We start from the raw sequence: 19,944 nt of genomic DNA, 5'->3' as shown, positions 1-19,944 counted from the left end.
GAAATTTGTGCAAAAATTAAACTTTTGAACCAGAACATTTGGTTTGTTCACTGCACAGAGCAGATTCTCAGTGAATGTTTGCTGAGCAAATAACTAGAAAACATTGATAAACAAATTAAAACACAGGAAAAATAGTGAGAAGAACATTTGCTAAACATCTAACAAGCAATAGTATGCAGAATATGTAAAGTAGGACACTACAAATCAAAAGACAAAAACTCAGTAAAAAAATATGCAAAAGGCTCATAGAAGGAACATAAATAATGACCGATAGATTCACAGATGGGCAGTATTATTAGTAAAAAAGCAAATGCAAATCAAAATGAGCGATTTTTGTTTAATATACTTAGAAAATTACAACTATTGATGATATCCAGTAGACGAGGATGACAGTAACACTTTTGATGGAAGTGTATACACTGGTAAAGTCATTTTCCAGGGAAATTTGGATGTATCTTTCATGATTCTAAGCTCCTATGTCTCTTGATACAGCAAGTGAATTTGTATGAATCTCTCAAAAGAAAAATTAATTCACACACAGGTATATTACACAAGAATGTCCATTGCTGTATTGCTTGTAATATCAAGAAGTGAAGCAATGAAAGTCCTAGCAATTTTGTCAAGGCTAAATAAATGCTGTGGAATTACATAGTCATTAGAAGAATGAGGCAGACATTTATTATTAACATGGGAAGATTTATTAGATGTATTTTCAAGCTACAAAAGCAGATAAAAATACCGTGTGTAGAATGATTCATTTACATTAAAGTAAAATACTATTTGTATATAAGATTATAAGTACATAGAAAAAGAACTGGAAAGATGGATACTGTTGTTACCACTGAGGAGTGGGAGAGAGAGACACAGGCTTTCACATTTGTTACAGATAGTTATATTTTACTCAGATCTCTTATGATGAGACTATATGCTTATATCCCTTGGTAATAAAAAAAAGATAAAATAGATAAAAGAAGAGACAGCTTTATGCAAAAATTAAGATAGAAAGAGAAAGAAAGGAAGGAAGAAAAGAATCAAAGTGCATTATGTATTACGCATATAAAAATAGGGACCTAGATGAAAGCAAGCCCACTTACTCTTCTAATAAACAGGCTCTGCTTAATCCTGGCTCATGCCTGTCTGAGACCTGATTAGCTCAGCAGGGTAGTTAAAATCGTATTCTTGCTTGATTTACCAGACATTGTGTTGCTCCCAAGCACCCTGGAGGGGCAGGGATGCTTGGAAATGGCCTCTAGAGGCAGGGTGGGAGGACCTTGCCTCTGTGTGATACATGGATCTAGACTCAGTCAGAGTTGCAATCCAGAGTCAAGTTGTGGGATGATGTCTATGTCTATGGTGCTTCTTCCCTGAATTCCCATGGTGCTCCCTGGAAATATGAGATGTTATCTCATTCCTGACTGATGGCAGTTTTATCTGCTTCCGTTTATGTCACATTCCTTAGCTTTCTGGCATCTCCCTTGGGTCTACCCTAACAAATAGCTTCCTCACTGATGGATGATTTTGACAGAGAGAGAGAGGAGGAAAGAAGAGGGAGAGGGAGGTTGAGAGGGAGAGGGAGGGAGAGAGAGAAAACCAAGAGCGTTGATGTTGATTTTGCTCTGGTGTAAGCAACAGAAGGAGAAAACCATAGATCCTGCCACGTTCAGATGGATGCTTGACTCCCAACTGGATTTGTTCTTACAGTTGCTCCCCATGATGAGCATATTAGCTTTCTAGGGCTGCCATAACAGGTTGTCACATTCTGGGTAACTTAAAACTACAGAAATGTATTCTATCATGGTTCTGGAGGCCAGAACTCTGAAATCAAGGTGTCTACTGGGTCCGGCTCCCTCTGAAGGCTCTAGGGAGGAATGCTTCCTTGACTATTGTAGCTTCTGGTGGTTGCCTGCAGTTCCAGGCATTCCTTGACTTGCATCCCTCCAGTCTGTACCTTCATCTTCACATGGTCTCTCCCTGTGTTTCACTGTGTCTTTGTGGCCTTTCTTCTTTAAAGAAACCATTGGATTTAGTATCCCCATGACTCAATATGACATATCTTAACTTAATCATTTATATCTCTAAAGGCCCTTATTTCCAGTCAGAGTCACAATCTGAGATTCCAGATGGACATGAGTTTTTCTGGGGGGTGGGGATGTCCAGTTCACTACACTGAGCAACTGCTGTTAGACACCTCCATCCCGTACCCTCAGGATTTGTCTTTACTTGTGGATGGACTTCATGTCTTTGATCTGTGGCTCATTCCTTTTTTTTCCTTCTGAAGTTGATCAGATGTTCCTGAAAATAAAACTTTGCATATTTTGTTTCTCCAAATGCCTGTAGGGACAGTGACCCTGTCTTCAGACCTACTGACGTAGTCTATCCTACTGTCCTTATTCATATTCACATACATATCTAATCATATCCCCAGTATTGAGTTCGGGAAATTTCCTTACCTGGTCCTGGCCTAATGGACTATGCATGTGATCAGTTCATAATAAATGCTTGTGAGCTAAATTGTAATGCTCCTGATGGGGAGCAAGTGGAAAAAATTCAGTAGAATGGAATTCATTACCAAAATCAGAGCCCCTGGTTGCTATGATTTAGTTTTGGTTGTTTTGCCTCTTCCCAAGTCTTTTCTTCCCAGTGCTTCTTTCCAGGAAGAGAAATTGTGATTTTTGTTCAGACCATGGTGTGGTAAGTCCCAGAACATCCTATTCTAGAAGCCAGTTTCTCTCATTCTAGTGATAGTTCAGTAGGTATGGCCGGGTATCTCTTTTTTTTTTTCTGTCAGATTGAACTCTTCCATCAAAATTTTCCATGTTTGATCCATCTCTCAGAATGTTAATACAACTTGGGCCTATAAATGGTTTCCATATTGTGTTCTTTATTTCCCAGAGTGGATAGAGGTCATGGGAGCAGTCATGATGACAAAACCCTTTGTTTTCCATAACTTAGTGCAATTCTAAATGCACATTTGACACGCCACAGATTTGTAATTTTAACTTAATTCTTATGGTATGGTGAGGGGGACATTGATATCAATTAGACTGAGTGCCATGAAGGGTCCTTGGGCTTCAGGTAGGACCCAGCACTCCTCCTCATGGACAGAAAGCAGAAGGGACAGGCTTCCTGGTAGAAGCCTTAGTTCACTGGGGTGATACTTCCGCAAGCTTCCTTCTTCCTTCAGGGTTTCCCTTGCTCTTTCCTAATGCTGACATGAATCAAAACTCCATGTGTGTTGGCAGCACACATATCTGAATGAGAGCTGTAATGGGCCAGGAGTTTCCATGCTTGGTATAGGAGTACTTAAGGTAATTCACACGTGGGCCAGGTGGGTAGGAAAACTTTTTGTTTCCCTTTGGTTGGGAATCCTTTATAATGAGTGGTTTTGGATGCAATTTTAAAGAGTAAAATTTCAGTACCAAGTTATGTAAGTAATTGAATGTGGATCTCATAATTGTTAGCATTATGGGTTGGTTTACACCCACCAACATGGGTCCAGTTGGTTACACAACATCAGCACGACGGTGCCTGGGTCTTTTGCCTTCAGAAAGATGCTCTTGCTAACTTTTTGGCTAATGTTCCCAAGTCCATGCATTCTAGGAGAGGGTATCAAAATCCTCCTATAGATGCAAAGACTGCCAGAAATCTCTTCATATGTCACTTATTTCATAACCATTTCATTTTCACTTCTCCCTGAGAGAAGATATTCCCCCTGCACTATTTCAATAAGGTAAAGAGCCAAATAAAGTTGAAGGGCATCACCTGAACCATGTTGTTTCCTTCTTGCACAGAGTAATCACAACTGTGAGAGTAATCACAACTATGAGAGTAATCACAACTATGATGAATTGAGTCCTTGGCTCTGCTGAGTGCTGGGCAGCCATTAAATCACACTGTCTTCATCATGGTCTCTTGTGAACAGACCTGGCTGCTAGCTGTATGACCTGTCAGCAGAAAATAAATTCCACATTTGGAATGGTTGCGGGGGGGAAAGGCAAAAATATTTACTTTCTCATCTCTACTATGAAAGTTTACTGATTCCTACTGTCTGTGGTTGCTGCCATTATTTCCCCCATTTTACAGATGAGGAAACAGAGGTCAAGAATTTTAAGTTTGGCTATAGCAGTTTGTTCAAATGATGAACTTGGGATTAGAAGCAATGAACTCAAAGTCTCTTTCAGAACATCTTCTGAACAGACATAGGCAGTCAGAGAACTCAGGGACCAAGTATTCATAAGATGACTGCTGGGCATCCTGGCATTCCCTAAGAGTTCTTAGAGTGATTTCAATCTATGTATGTGGGTGTGGGAGAGCCTGTGTGTGTGAAGAAGCACAAGTGGGAACCATAACAGGAGGAGGATGAATTAAACACAGTTAAAAGCACCATCTCTGCATTGGAAGCAGAGGTGACATGATAGCTATCATTGCAGTAGGAGTGATGGGGGAACATTACTGTTGTTGATGCTAATAGTAGCAGATATTGTTAAATAATAATAATCCTTTCCAAGTGAAGAGAGCAGGCATTTATGCAGTCTACATTCTCTGTGGCTGTTTTTTTTTTTTTTTTTTCTTTACATGCATCCCCAAAGTCCTTCTTCATTGAGTGAGTGAGCAATGCTCTCCCTGTTGGTGCTCAAATGTCATTTTGCCTGTGTGTAGACAGTGTTTTTGAGCTGTTTAGTTATTGAAGGCAGCACAGATGCCTTAATTAGAGTCACTGTGCATGCCATGTGCACAAACAGGGATGTGGGGTGCCCTCTTTTGTCCTCATTCTAAAATCTTCCCAGAAAAACATGGGAGGGAGAATGTTCACTGGCTCAGGAATAAAGAAGCTGTCATTGTATGGAAGAGGCCAGGAGCCTCCAGTGCCAACTAGGCTCTCCCAGTAACAAGCCTCAAATTTGTGGGGTGTTAAGAAGTTCTGTCTGCAGCCACAAACCCTTTGCAATATACCTCCAGGTTCTGAAAGTTGGACAAATTGATTCTACTTGTTGTTCTCAAAAGAGTCTCAGAGGAGGAAGGCACAAGACATGTTCCAGGTACAGGAATTTCCCTAGGACCTGCCAGAGCTTTGGGCTGTATACTTGAACTCTGTTTACAGGAGACCGGGGGAGGTTTTTCCTAGCTGTAAGCCAGAATTATTTGAGAAAGATCATGAGTTTGTATGTATTTCCTGAAGTTATGCTTTTTATTTTCCTTTGATTTTTTATAATGATTGGAGAAAGATTTCTGCATGTTAAGAAATGCTGATAAGAAATGTTTCTCTCTCAGAAACCCTATTTGTTTCTAAAAAGATTTGAGTAGGGTTGTTGGTTAAAAATAGAAACTTCTTTTTTTTTTTTTTTTTTCATTTCCACCAGGAGCCTGCTCAACTAATCATTTCCTCTCCCCAACTCATTTCTGGGCAAGATCGCAAGGCAGAGATGAGAAAGTCTGTCTCTGCTTTATAAACGGCTGGACCTCTCCCTGTGTTCTCAGTGTTAACCAGCCACCAAAATGATGATACCCTGGGATATGCTGATACAAAAAGGGGCCACTGAGCTGCCCTGAGGAGACACTTGGCCTCCTCAGCCCTGTCTGGCAGGCATTGGTTGGCTGGGAGAGAGAAGCCCTGCTGTTCTCAGAGCAATTACATGCTCCTGGCATTTTAAAAGTGGGTTTTGCATTTTTTTTCTCTTCTCTGCTACTCAGTGGTATTCTCCGTTTTTAGCACTTATATGGCTGAGTAAATGTTTTTCAGCTGTTGAACTGAGCTCAGTTCAGTCTTCCCCATCTCCTCCCTCCCATTTCCACCTCCTGTTTCCTGCTTTTCTTCTGGTAGGAGTGTTTATCCCAACAAAACAAAGTCTCACATTTACATAATGTCCCATGTTCATGTGCCAAGAGCTCATCAGATCTGTCTGGGAGTGGAAGCTGCTACTGTCCCCACTTCCATAGCAGGAAACAGGGAAGTTAGGTGCTTTGGTCAAGGTCACTGCTGAAAAAGTCTACTTCAAAACGTGGGATCTCATCCTGATGGGAATAAGGTATTCCCACCATCCTGTGTGACCTGTCATAGATGCTGAAGGATGAGTATCAGAGCAAAGAATGATCACCATGCAGTGACCTTGCTGACTAGTCTAGTAACAATACACAATGACTGCTCATGGTGATGCTGTTGAGATAGGGCCCCTGTGCAAGGTATGGGTTTTATTAGTTCACAATAGTTCCTTTATTAGATGTTTCTATCTACTGATTCTGTACCAAATGATTGGCTCAGATGAGAATCATCCTTTACTTCACCCCCTTTCCCTATGACTGAAGAATAAGAAGATATGGAAGCTGGGTTTGACAGAGTTACTTAGCAGCTTGCAGAAGGGACGAGGTAGCTCTCTACAGAGATTCAGGACCTTGGACATGTCCCAAGGAGTACATGCTGGCTGCCAGGTGGAACCCTGAAGTCTCCCTTTCAGCAGTTACACAGCTGGTGTTTGATGAATCATTTAAAATTTCAAATGCTCATATCTCTTTCCCTGTTTGGTTTTCTAGAAAGTGTGAAGAAAATTGCAATTACCTTCATGGATTTGGTTGGAAGGGGGTGAGAAGAGGCATAGAAGTGGGAGTCTACTCTCACCCCTTAACTTTTTATTCTCTGTAATAACTTGACCTTCTAATGTCCTGCATATATCAGTTTGATTTTTATGCCTCTTTACCCCACTAGAATGTGTTCTTCATGAAGACAGACTTTTTGCTTGTTCATAGTTGCTGTTTTTTGTATAACATCTAAAATGGTGCCTGACAACTATTAGATGTTCAGTAAATACTTGCTGATGGGATTAGTTAATCCTCCTTCTAGAAGTAGCCGCAACCAAAACCAGAGTATCTGAATTTGTTCCAGATGTTGAGGGGGTTGCCAGAAGTTGAGAAAAAGAATTAGAGGCTTTCAAAATGTGAATCCCAGGAATTGCTATAGTGATTCAGACTCTGGACCTTCTGGATCAGTATTTTAATTCTATCACAGGAATCAGGGGACTGATGTGATGGCAGGGTCTCACCTTTCCCTTTGACATCTACTTGTTGCTTCAGGTTCATCATTTGTTAATTCATTAACAGATGGAAGGTCAATTTTTTTTTTCTTTTTAGAGTCAATCTTACTGATAATTGCTCTGGGGATTACAAGTTGAATGAGACATTTAGGTCCACGTCCTCATAAATTTTGTCATTCATAACTAGAATAGCATTTGGGGGGATTATCTTTTTGACCTTTTTCCAGTTTTGTAAAGAAGCATTCTTTTTGGCTTTACTACTTTTTAAATTATACAATTTTGCATCCAGATCCTTAAGTGAGTTTTTCTAGAAGAAAACCCCTGCCACAGTGAACTCAACAGGCCTGGGTGAAGAGGTTGAAGTTCTTGTCAACATGGGTCTCTGGGCTTACACCTGATCCACTGTCCTGGAACCATGTGCTCCGTTTAATACAGGAAACTCTTTCCTTGTTGTCCACAATAAATGAGGCTGGATGGATATGAATGACATAGTAGGGGATTTATGATGGTAGAAGAGAACAGAACATTTTGGACTTGAGAAGTGTCTCCTCCTGTTTTTTCTACTCCTGGCTCTCCCTCCTTTTCTGATAATGGTCTGGTGGTGAACTTATCATTGGTACAATGTATAAATCTCTTCTGGGATCACATTCCAGAAAATGGAGGGGAATGTCAGAATATAGTGGGTTTTTCTGTGTGACTTAGCAACAGAATTAAGAGTATAGATGAAGAGTGTTATAAACTCCAAGTGAATCAACATTGAGGAGGCTGTTGAGAGGAAGCAATAATTATGTCCAGAAAACCCTGGAGCCCTATGCTTGAGGAAGCACAGAGGAGATAACAAAATACTCAGGGCAAAGGCATGCTGAACTCTGATATGAGGATGAGTGAAGAGAACTGGAAATGTAGGACCCTGAGTGATGTCTTCAAACGAGGCAGGGTTCTCCATGTGGGAGAAGCATTAGATGTTTTTTTCTTTAGGTTTGAAGTGAGGATGACTGGGTGGAAGGATTTTCTGGGCTCAGAGATGTTCAAAAATGTACCAGAGAGGTCCCCCTCAGTCCCACTGTCTGGTCCTTTAGGAAGAGCACTATTCCTTGTTTATATGTGATCTACTCAGACAGCTAAGACACCATGCTAAGGCATGGCAAGCAGGTATGCTACCAGGAGGGAGAGAAATGACAGTCTAGTTTGGGGACATATTCTGTGATCTTCTTCTTTTCTAGTCAGCTGACTTTATTTTTCTGCTTCTCTTAAAACATTTTACAATACCTATTGACTCAACAATTCAACTTTGGGAGCATTTACTTTAGAAATAAAGAGTAGAAAAAAAAAGAAAGAGTAGAGTAATTCATGATGTATGCACAAGCATGTGTGTGTGTATATGTAGTGTATATATAATATAGATAATTGTATTGTTTGAATTGCAAACATGTGGAAACAGCCTGAATGACACTGAATTATTATCATGAGTTGGATCTATATCTACTATCTGGGAAGGATAGGCAGGATATAGAGTTAAGTGAGATAAACAAACATATAGAGTATGATTTCATTTTGAAAGAAAAAAACTTTAAAAAATCCTCCCGTATTTTCATATGTGTTGGCATATGTTTGTGTGAGGATGGCAAAAGGAGTATAAGAATGTAGATGAAGTTGTTAACAATGGTTGGAGAGTTTGGGGGTGGGATGAGGTCTGGTAGGAATCTGAGAGACAGAAGGCGCAGGAATAGAGATGAAGGAAATTGAAGGGCAGGGGATGGCCGCATGTTCATACATATGTGTGTCTTTGTCTATCTTTATTGGTTGTGTTTTAACATATTAATTTAGAGGACTTTAGTAAAAGACAAAAGAAAGGAAGGAAGGAAAGAAGGAAGGAAGGAAGGAGAGAAGGAAGGAAGGAAAAGAAAGAAATCCTTTCCTCTTACATGTTAATCCCATCTTTGTCTTTGCTGTTCTTTTATAAAAATGGCCTCAAACTTTCTTTTAAAGACAATCTGGAGATTTTATAATGAAAAAAAAATCTTTCAAATTTTAATCACTTAAAAATGGTGTTTTAAACAAATTAAAAGGAAGTCTAAGGAATATTCAAAGATAAAATATTTTTAGTTAAGACTAAATTTCTCAATATCATGGGCAAAGAATGACTTGAGACTCAAGTTGTATTTTCTAAGTTGTTTCTTTGCTATGAAGAAGGTGTCCATTTTCTCCTAGTACTTCAGAAATATGTTTACTTTCTTAAATCTAGGGAACATAGGGTCAAGTTAAGAACACCAACACAGTGCTCCTAATTTGCTATAGGAAAGACTTCTGTGTGTGTGTGTGTGTGTGTGTGAGAGAGAGAGAGAGAGAGAGAGAGAGAGAGAGAGAGAGAGAGAGAGAAAGAGAGAGAGAGAGAGAGAGAGAGAGAGAGAGAGAGAGAGAGAGAGAGAGAGAGAGAGAGAGAGAGAGAGAGTGTTAGTTCAGTTTTTCTTTGCTAAGATAGACAGCAAACTCCCACTATGTTTTTTGTGATTTGGATGCTTTCTATTAAATTATTTTAATAATTATTTTTCACACTATATTATATTCATTATACCTTCATATTTGAAATAGATGTTTCTTTCTACATAAAGAATAACCTAGATATTGTGGAGTTGGCTGTTTAACCCTTGTTTATCTTGAAGGTGGAATTTGGGGAGAATAGGATGCTGTTTCATATTCCATTTGATGTGGACCCAGAGGTGATACCAGCTAGCTATACTGATTAATAGAGTCAAGTGAACAAGTATGTCAGATCTATGGGAACAGTAATAAGAGTCATATTTCCTTGATTTTAAGATGTTCAATTTATATACTAACTCAAATCTGAATGCATCTTACTTCATATGTATGCATTTATTAGGATAACTCTGCAAGTTAGTAATGGGCTTATAATGGAAGGCGTTAACTAATAAAAACATGAAGAAAATTGACAATGTTAGAAATCCTGAGGAATTTCATTAGCTGGTCACTGAGTTCTGGGTATGTGGTGCAATTAGAACATTCCAGAATCATGAACCTCAACTAGAATTGCTGCCTTTGTAGTATTATCTTGATTCAGACAAGCTAAGAAATTATGACAGTGTTTATTTTCATATAGGCAATGGCTTCATATGTAGATACTAAAAACCTACAGAGTAGGATCCGTGCATGGCTGTTTCCATTTTTTAAGTCTCAATTTTAATTCAAAGGCACCATCATTTTGGGAAAACTAGTCATGTATAGTGACATTTTTCCACTTCGCAGGCCGAAAATCTTTCATATGAGCCCCCAAACCTGAATGGTGCTAATGGGCAACTTATCTGTCACAAGTGGGTGGGAAGAATCAGAAGAGAAAATGTTCTTTGGAGCTGTGACCTGAAGAGAAGGGATGAAGGTCAGCTGTGATGTGGAAAGATGTCAGCATTGACTAGGTTGCTTGTATTCTGCATTTGCTCTGGGCGTCCTGTCAAGTATTTTCTTTTGAGTTTTGTTGTCACTGTTGCTTTGTTTTCTTGGGCATTCTATCTGTGTCTCCTGGAAAGGCACCCTTTCCCCTGCCCTCCAGGCTAGTCTGTGAGGCTTCATGGCTGACATTCCTGTGTGTTGGAGTCCATGGTCTTTTGCTGCTTATCTCATGCCTTTTCTTTATGATGTTTCAGCTCATCCACCATACACCATGTGCTTTAGAGTGAAATTCTACCCACACGAACCCTTGAAGATTAAAGAAGAGCTCACAAGGTATTTTTCATTTGTTTGTATGTTTAACCTACACCTTTAACCAACCATGGCCTCTGCTGTCTTACAGGCTAGATGCGCCTCTGGTCTAGATCATAACCTCTCAAGGAAGCAGGTGCTGAACTCAGCATTTTGACTTGGAATGCTTCTCGTACATTTAATTGTCTTGGGATTTTTTTTTCCCCCAAACAATTGTCATTGGGAATGTAATTAGCTGCACAAAAAGCAGTGGTTTTTCAGGGGGAGGTACTCTCTGAAAACATCTGACAGTGGGATGCTAAAAATAAGTAGAAGATGACTGTCTTTAGGATGTGGGCAAATTCATAGCTAATGTAGTCCTAGCCTGCTTTTTGGATCTTAGTGTTTCTGGGAGGGGAAAGATCACAAACCAGCAGAGTGGACAGTTGGTCATTCAGTTTTATGCTTGCTAAATGATGACCCTGGGGCAGACTTCCCTTCCCTTATAGGCTTTTCTAATCCCAAGTTTGAATTTTCCAGTTCTCAGATCTCCCTTCACATCTCCCTCTGTTGGGGTTACATTCAGTTCACCTTCTGGAGGTTTTGCTTTTTGGCAAATGTTGCTGAGCAGGAACCCAGGGAGGCCAACTTCATGGTGGATGGAAGAAAGAGAACTGTTGTGCCCTTAGTTCTTGTTGGGGCTATGATTTGGTAATCCCCAAAATCGCTGTGTATAATCACCTCTCAAAATAATCAGCTACGTACAGATGCAACAGAAAAGCAAATGCAAATCGCTCTGATCATTAGCAGGAGGAAAGTTAGGGTTCTTTGATATTTTGCTTTCTTGTTCTCCAGAGTCTCTGGTAAAGCTTGACCCCAGTGGCGCTGAGGTGACTTTGGAAGACAGCAGATGGTTCTGTTCTCTATTATTAATTTGCCGACAGCCATTTAGTGAGGTTTGTCCTGGGGTAGAGGGGTAGTGAGAGAGGCTCTGTGTGTGTGTGTGTGTGTGTGTGTGTGTTTGTGTGTGTGTAAAGGAGGAATAATAGACAACAACATTGTAAATGGTAGGTCATTATTTTATAATCTGTCTCTTTTTTTCATTTAGCAAATTAATTCTTTTAGCAAATTAATTCTCTGATTATATAATGTACAGTTCAGTGGCATCAGTACACTCACAATGTGAAACAACCATCACACTATCCAGTTCCAGAACACTTTTTATCATTCCCCAAAAGAAACCTTGTACCCCCAGTCACTTCTTATATTCCCCTCTCCCAGCCCCTGACAACCACTCATCTATTTTTTGACTTTGTGAGTTTGTCTATTCTGGACACTTCATATCAGTGGATTCATACAATATATGACTTTAACCTACTTTTGGTTTGAAAATTTATTAATTTATTTGATAAATTCTTCCTCAGTTCTGGCTATCAACCCAGGGGGAGGAGATGAGTGAACTATCAAAAACAAAACAAATATTGAGTAAAGGAGATGTTTGTTCTGTGCTAAGAGTGTTAATAGTGTAGTTAGGAAGATGAGATAAAAAACCCTAGTTTCATTTTTGTCCTTTGTTTTCACTATAATCTTATCTAGAGGATAAAAATTGAATATGAATTGAGAATGGATCTTTTGCTGTTGATAATAAAGGTCCTATCAGAGAGTAAAAGAGTACAAAGGTTTAGTTGCTAGCCCTACTTAAACCCCTCTCAGTTGAATTTGCTAACATTTTCCTGCCTTTGACTAAATAACTCAGGCATGAACAGTGAAGTATTGTGAATATCTCAACATTTCCAAAGGAAGTTAAGATGGTCCCCTGCCTCTGTATAGGTAGAAATTTTTTTTTCTATGTGTCAAATGTGTCACACTATTACGTGCAATTATAATATACCAAATAAGACAATTAAAAAAAAAAGTTAAGTGTGGCCTACTTTTAAATAAATCTGACTTCAATAAAATGAAAAAAATTGCTTTTTTCTTAGTCAACACTGTCCTTTGAATTCCAAATTAATTTAGAAATTGCGGCATGTCCTAGATACTTATAGTTTAAAACCTTGTCTTGAAAGCATTGGCTTTTCTAGAATGGCGAGTTTTTATTTTGTTGTAAGATTCGACTGAAAATTTGAAGAGGATTTAATATATGAGAAGTTAAGATCCCATTCATGACCATGCTTAGGAAATGTTAAGGAAAGGGCAGGTTTAAAAGTGCAAAGCAACAAAAATACCCATGAAAAAGGATATTTGAAATCATTTTTCATCTTCCCCTTATCTCTCCATTTGAGCAATCACCTTACTATCCTTTAGAGTTCTGAGCTTTTATAAATGCCATATGCAATTGAATGTAGCCAAAAGTATATTGGTTTTAAATATTTTTTTAGTGAGAACCATCTCTAAATTCATGGAAGCAATATCATTTATGGCAGCACATTAATTCAAGCCCCTGATCCTCTTGTGTTTTGGTTGCTTAATCCTTTCATGCAGGAGTGATACTAAAGAAAGATGCATTATTTTTTTGATGGTTATTGTATTAAAAAATGAGCATCCTGAACTTGAAGCCATCTAGGCCCCATGGATTATGTCGAATCTGCAATAATCCTTGATTATCTCCAGAGATCACTGATAAGAGCAAAGACCCAAGATGTGATGCTGTGAAAGCTGATTTTCTTTTCTGAGGAAGCTTTCATCAAACCTGATTTCTGAGTTATGGGATTAGAACCCAAACCTCTCATTCATTAGTAAATAGTTATTTAAAACTTTTCTACTACTGAACTCATCGAAAAGTAGAAACTAATGCTTTTATGTTCAATGCACACATTCAACAATGAGAAAAGAAACCTCATGACATTTGGCCTGGAAGTTTACAATCTTTAGAGAAGGGAAGATTTGATCATTTCAAGTATTGTGTGACTTTGGTAGTCTGGACAACCTAGGGCCACAGTCTTTGAAGTTGAAGTCCCTGGAATGGCAACATTAGCATTACCTGGGAACTCATTGTAAATACAGAGTCTTAGTCCCTGTCCCAGACATACTGAATCTGAAACTCTAGGAGGGGACAGCAATCTGTATTTTCATATGCCCTCCAGGTAATTCTAAACCATGTCAAAATTTGAGAACCACTACTCTAAGATAATTTGGATTTTCGAAAGCACAAGTTTCTTTTGGCAGACATTGAAGTGTGTAATCCAGTGGTGTTTAGTATGGTCACAAGGTTCTGCCACCACGATCATGATCTAATTCCAGAACATTTTCATGTCCCCAGTAGGAAGCTTGGCACCCCTCCCCTCAGTCCTTGGAAAACACTAATCTTGTTTTCTGTCTCTATAGATTTGTCTATCATGGACATTTTATATAAATGGAATTAAATGTTATGTGACCCTTTATGCCTGAATTCTTTCACTTAGCATAATATTTTCAAGATTCATCCATGTTATAGCCTCAAACAGTACTTTATTCATTTTTATGGTTGAATAATGTGAATAGACCACATTTATTTTATCTACTCATCAGATGGTGGGCATTTGAATTGTTTTCATTTGGAAGATATTAGAAGTATGGACTCTCATGCTTACCCAGACCTAGTAAATCAGAATCCATATTTTAGCAAGATCTTCAGGTAATTCATGTGCTCACTAAAGTGGGGAGTCATTAGGGAACTAGTTTGCATCCTTACTAACCAACTTTAATATTGTTCTTTTGACCAAATACACACCAAAATGAATAAGAAATTTATGAGGGACTTTATTACCTTCACAAAATCCCATACTAAAATGGGAATAGTGTTATTTGAGCCTCTGCTGAGTACCCAATGCGGAGCACAGTGCAAAACATAAAGCAGGTGTGAGATAAAGACCCATTGAATAAAAACACAAGTGAGCTGCTGAATCCTTCCATTCCTCCAGTCTGATGCCAGTAAACCAGTGTCCAGCAATGGTGAGCTCCAGTACCCTGGGGCTGGCAGAATCTCCTTAGCGTGTTAATCATCCTCTCTGATCCTCCAGTTCTTTGTCTTTAAAATGGGAATTGTCCAAAGGACGAATGATCTCACTGATAAGCGGATGATGACACATAATGGGGGGTGGGAGGGGGGCAAGAATGGAGGAAGGAAGGACTGTATAGAGGGAAAAGAGGGGTGGGAGGGGTGGGGGGGAGGGAAAAAAGTAACAGAATGAATCAAACAACAGTACCCTATGTAAATGTATGATTACACAAATAGTATGCCTTTACTCCATGTACAAACAGAGAAACATGTATCCCATTTGTTTACAATAAAAAAAAAAAGAAAAAAAAGAAAAGAAAAGGAAAAAAAAAAGAAAAAGTCTTAAGGATCTAGGACATATTTCTTATATTTCAAATGGGATATCAATGCCAAAATCTTTGGAACCACAGTACATGTTTATTAAATGCTATGTTCAACTTTAAAAAATAAATAAATAATAAATAAATAAATAAATAAATAAATAAATAAATAAAATGGGAATTGTGCATGTTGCTCCTCAGAAACCTGAGTAAATTATTTGAGCACTGTGGGTATGTAATAGTCAGGGTTCTCCAGAGGACCATCCAACCATATATATCTCTTTATCTACAATTATGTCTAAATATAAAATGAGATTTGTTTTAAAGAATTGACTCACAGGATTACAGAAACCAAGAGGTCCCATGATCTGCTGTCTGCAAACTGGAGGCCCAGGAGAGCCAGTGGTGTAGCTAAAAGGCTTGAGGGCTGAAGAGTTGGTAGAGTAGGTTTCAGTTTAAATCTAAGGCCTAAGAACCAGAAGCACTGAGGGTAGAAAAGGGCAGAGAATGAATTCAACCTTCTCTGCCTTTTTGTTCTTCTCAGACCCTTAAGAGATTGCAGGATTTCCACTCAGGATGGGGAGGGCATCCGCCTTGCTCAGTTCATCAATTCAAATGCTGGTATCTCCCAGAAATGCCTTCATAGACACCCAGACATAGTGTTTAACTGGATACCTGAGCATCCCACGGCCCAGCCTAGTTGACACATAATATTAACCACCATAAAGTGCTAACTGGGACTGGTGAAGCATTGCACAACCCCCCTCTCCACCTTCACCCCGAAACATGGAAGCAACAACAAAAAATTGTTCTCCAGGAGTTAAAAACTAAAATAAGTGAGAAAAGAAAGCACATGCATCCACAAAGTTAATTTGTTCACAAACAATAGACCTCAGGCCTGAGCCTTGAGTGAAAAGAATTAACCGGGCTAAGAAAACCCAGGAAATCTGAGGAGGGCTTGATCAGTTTGGAGGAATTGAAAGGACTCTTCTGAAGAGAGCCTGAGCCAGGGCTTGCAAACTGGTGCATCCTGACTGGTTTTTGTTTGTCATTATAGTGCTCTTGAAAACAATTTGTTGCAACACTTAAAATTCAAAGGTTTCACTTGTAAATCCAATCTCAATGTTCTTTTTTTTTAAAGTTTAAAAATAAACTTTTTTTTTATCAAAGGAAAACACACAGAGAAATAAACAAATCTATGTGTATCAATTTGGAAGTTAAATAGTAGTAGAAGGTTTATGACTAAAACAAGCCCCTGTCCCCACCTTCCCAACACCCCTTATCCCTATAGGTTTCCCCCCTCAACTTTTCTAGAGAGTTTCACTGATATTTTTCTCCATGTCTTTAAAAGATCATAGGTTTCTACATATTTTTTTCTTTCTTTATTTTGGTGATGAGGGTTGAGCCCAGGACTTTGCACATGCTAGACCAGTGCTCTACCACTGAGCTACATCCCAACCCCCTACACCACTATTTCTTGATTTGCCAGCTTTAGTCCTGATCTCTTTGAAAAAAATAGTCTTTGTCTCCTATCCCAACTTCGCTTTTCTTCCCCATGCCCTGGTTTTATATAATTTTTTGTTAAATCAGTGGTCAATGTTTCATTAAGTCTATACAAATATTACTCACTGAGCCAAATAACACATTGCAACCTCTTTTCCTCTATGTGCTTTCATTTTTTTCTGAAGTTAATAGTTGCCTCATTATATTTGTTTGGTTTTTTCATATATTCATTGTTAATTTTTTCCCAATGTTCCAGCATCTCTACTATATACTTCAACGGTATTTTTTATGCTGAAAACACTTAAGTTCATTTTTTCTGAGCTGTGTCTGGAACCCTCTTCCCTCCTTCTCTGCTCTGGCACAATTATTTTCTAGAGCTTCTGGGATATCCCTTCCTGCCACCTTAGGATTTTCCTTACCGTTTTTCTCTTTGGATCTTCTCCCCTGCATCTTCCATGTGCTTCTTTTTTTCCCTTATTTTGCTAAAGTAGACCTTCCAGTTCCTTTGTGAAATTTCAGCACAATATCATGCACAGCTATTTTCCAAACAAGGCCAGAAACCTGGGACCCATGTTCATGGACTTTGTCTCAAAAGCACCAAGGTCAGCCAGCTACATTTTCATAAGGATGAGAGACCAAAGCTCTGGGGAACTTCACACATCCTTGTCCCAATCTCGATTTTCTGAAAAACTGGACACACAATTTTCTTTGAGGCAACATAGGTCTGGAGCCATGTGGTGGCTGCCCTCATTGTAGGGAGTCCCACTTTTTGCATTTCTTTTCTTGACTCTTTTGCATGAGCCCATTTCACTGGCCTAGAGGTTTGCCCGGCCTCTGCAGACATTTACATTCCTGGAGAGCAAGGGAGGACTGTACACAGATGACGTTTCTTGAACATTTCTAAGTGTGAATCTGCTGGCTTTCTGGCCTCGTGACCAAGGCTTTTTTTTGTTGTTGTTGTTGTGAATTGATTAATTTATCTGTCTACCCCTGAAAAATGATGTGCTAGTTCCTTTTACTAACTGATTCCGTTTCCTGATTCTCCATTTCAAATGGAACTTGGGTGCCCGGTATCTGAGATGTGGTGATGATGGTGGTTGTGGTTGTTACTCTATGGGAGCTGTGGCTGCTGGGCCCTGTGGTTTCCTTTAGTTCTCATGCCTTTTTGAAAAGGCTGAGTCCTACAGCCTTGGAATCTGATAAGATCTGTTTAGCTACAGACACTCTGGATTTTCTAAATGTTTTTCTCTGCTTGGTATGTCTAGACTGCTCCCTGGGGCTGGATAGGGCTCTGGTGACCCGCGTGGGCAAAGCATGAACAATCCTCCTACTTCTTCCTAGCTTCAGCCGAAACTTAGGGTAACTGTTTCTCCTTTTGTGTTGCAGGTACCTTTTGTATTTGCAAATTAAAAGGGATATTTTTCATGGTCGACTGCTGTGCTCTTTTTCTGATGCTGCCTACCTGGGTGCCTGCATTGTTCAAGGTGAGTCTGAACCCACTGTGCTGTCTCCCATCGGTGCACAAGGTTGCAGAGCTTTGTCCCACGCTTCCCCTCTCCCTGATCTGTGCCCATCCTGTCATGTCTGTGGTTGGAAGCCTGGTGGGACTGCACATGAAGCACAGAGCCCCCTGCTCACCTTCTTCCCTAAGCCAGTGCAAGGTTGGGCTGAGATGTTCACAGCAGCCTCTGCAAAGACATAGGATCCTCCAAAGTCTCTAAATAGGGCTCAGAGTCTCTTTTTCAAAGTGGCTGGGCTGTGTAGTTTTTGCAGAAGTTCTGAAGAGGTATGAATATTCTGTTTTGAGTTCCAACTACCAAACATGGGGGCTAGAGGCATTTTGAAGGGGGGAAACCATGTCTGGGAAGGTAGGTTTCAAAGAAGGAAGTCATGCCCAAAGAATTTTTATATAGATATTATTTGCTCATCATATGCGTATATATATTTCCATGTGTGTGTTGTGTATATGTGCATAAGTATATTTCATGTGTGCATATGCACATGTATATATTCATGTGCACATGTGACTGTATGTACATGTATATTCCCATGTGTGCATGTATGTATCATATACATGCATATTTTCATGTGCATTTGTAAATTGTAACATGTTTATATGTGTTCATGTATATTTCATGTGTTGTATCATGTGCTTGTGTGTTTTCACCTGTATATGTGTGTTCATGTATATTGTCTAATTCCTCAGCTTTTCTAGTCATGTAACAAAGTGAGGACAGTACACTAGTTTCACTCTCTCTCATACCTAAGTTTGAACCTTTTTTCCCATTTCCTGTTTATTTCACCATAGACAAATTGCTTAAGTGCTTCATGCCCCAGTATCTTCATCTATTAAATGAATGGTCATCCTCCTTCCCTGGCAGTGTGATTTCATGAGACCATTCTGCACCAGGCAGGGGGGAAGTGCAGGCACCCTAGTCGTGGCTGCTCTTCTTTTTAGTGAGAGCCCAAGGGGAGGGATCAGTGGGATACAGTGAATGCACAGACCTGGGTTGGCTTCTGAATGCTTCTACCTTGTAAGGACAGAGTTTGAGAGAAGGCCTCCAGTACCCAAGGCAGCACATTGCTGGGGATTCACCTAGCACCCAGGTGAAGTAAGGCTTGGGCATGGTGTTCCCCAGGGTTTGCTGGAAGGCAGCTGGCCACAGGGGCTATTTGGAGAGATCCTGATGATCCAACCATTTGTAGCAGAATACTGTTGGCTTGTTTATGAGAGGGAAAGGAAGGGAGGGAGAGAAGAAGGAGGGGAGAGAGAGAGAGAGAGAGAGAGAGAGAGAGAGAGAGAGAGATATTAGTGAGTGACTATGCCAGTTTTATGGTGGATGTAGAAAGAATAACAAAGGAGTTTGTGATGGGCCATAATCTGGTCACAGGTGACAATCATCCGCCTGTCTCAACATCAAATTTCATTCACTGCTTAAGAGAGAGAATCTGCCCTCCTCTTGGGGATCTCGTTGTGGCCCACCTCTGTGCCCATGGGACATCCTGTGCTATGAAATTCTTTCTTTGACACTATTCCCAGGTGTATTTATTCTCTAAGAATTCTGAAATGAGTGTTGTGTGTTCATCAGCAGAACCTGAAAAGAGCCATCTAGAAGAGGAAAAATTTATTTTGGACTCCTCTAAATTATTTCTTGTCTCAGAGGTCTTAGTTAGGACCTCTTAGATTCAGAGGTCTCAGTCCATGGTCAGCAGACTCCATTCCTCTGGGCCTGAGGTGAGGCAGAACATCATGGTGGAATGGTGAGGCAGAGGAAATCTATTGGCTCATGGCAGCCAGGTGGGTGACAGGGGCAGAGAGAAGTCAGGGACAAGATACAAGATGTAGTCCCAAAGGGCATGCCCCCAGCAACCTACTTCTTTCAGCCATGCCAGGACTGCCTATAGTTACCACCCAGTAGTAAATTCC

General features: G+C 39.8%; 1 protein-coding gene across 4 annotated transcripts in view; it reads left to right on the top strand.

Annotated features, from left to right (window-relative positions):
• Positions 1-19,944, top strand: part of Frmd3 (FERM domain containing 3) — a 256,494-nt gene that overhangs the window by 154,843 nt on the left and 81,707 nt on the right. For 3 of the 4 annotated variants that reach the window (XM_047525696.1, XM_047525694.1, XM_047525695.1), the window contains 2 exons: positions 10,685-10,763; positions 17,904-18,001. In XM_047525696.1, coding sequence (XP_047381652.1) covers positions 10,685-10,763; positions 17,904-18,001 — 177 coding nt within the window. The remainder of the gene's footprint in view (positions 1-10,684; positions 10,764-17,903; positions 18,002-19,944) is intronic. The other variant, XM_047525697.1, reaches the window with a different exon arrangement.

This window comes from Sciurus carolinensis, chromosome 14, assembly GCF_902686445.1.
Source record: "Sciurus carolinensis chromosome 14, mSciCar1.2, whole genome shotgun sequence".
Lineage (NCBI taxonomy): Eukaryota > Metazoa > Chordata > Mammalia > Rodentia > Sciuridae > Sciurus > Sciurus carolinensis.
The sequence above is the reverse complement of the archived record's forward strand: the minus strand, read 5'-3'. Positions and strand labels throughout refer to the sequence as shown.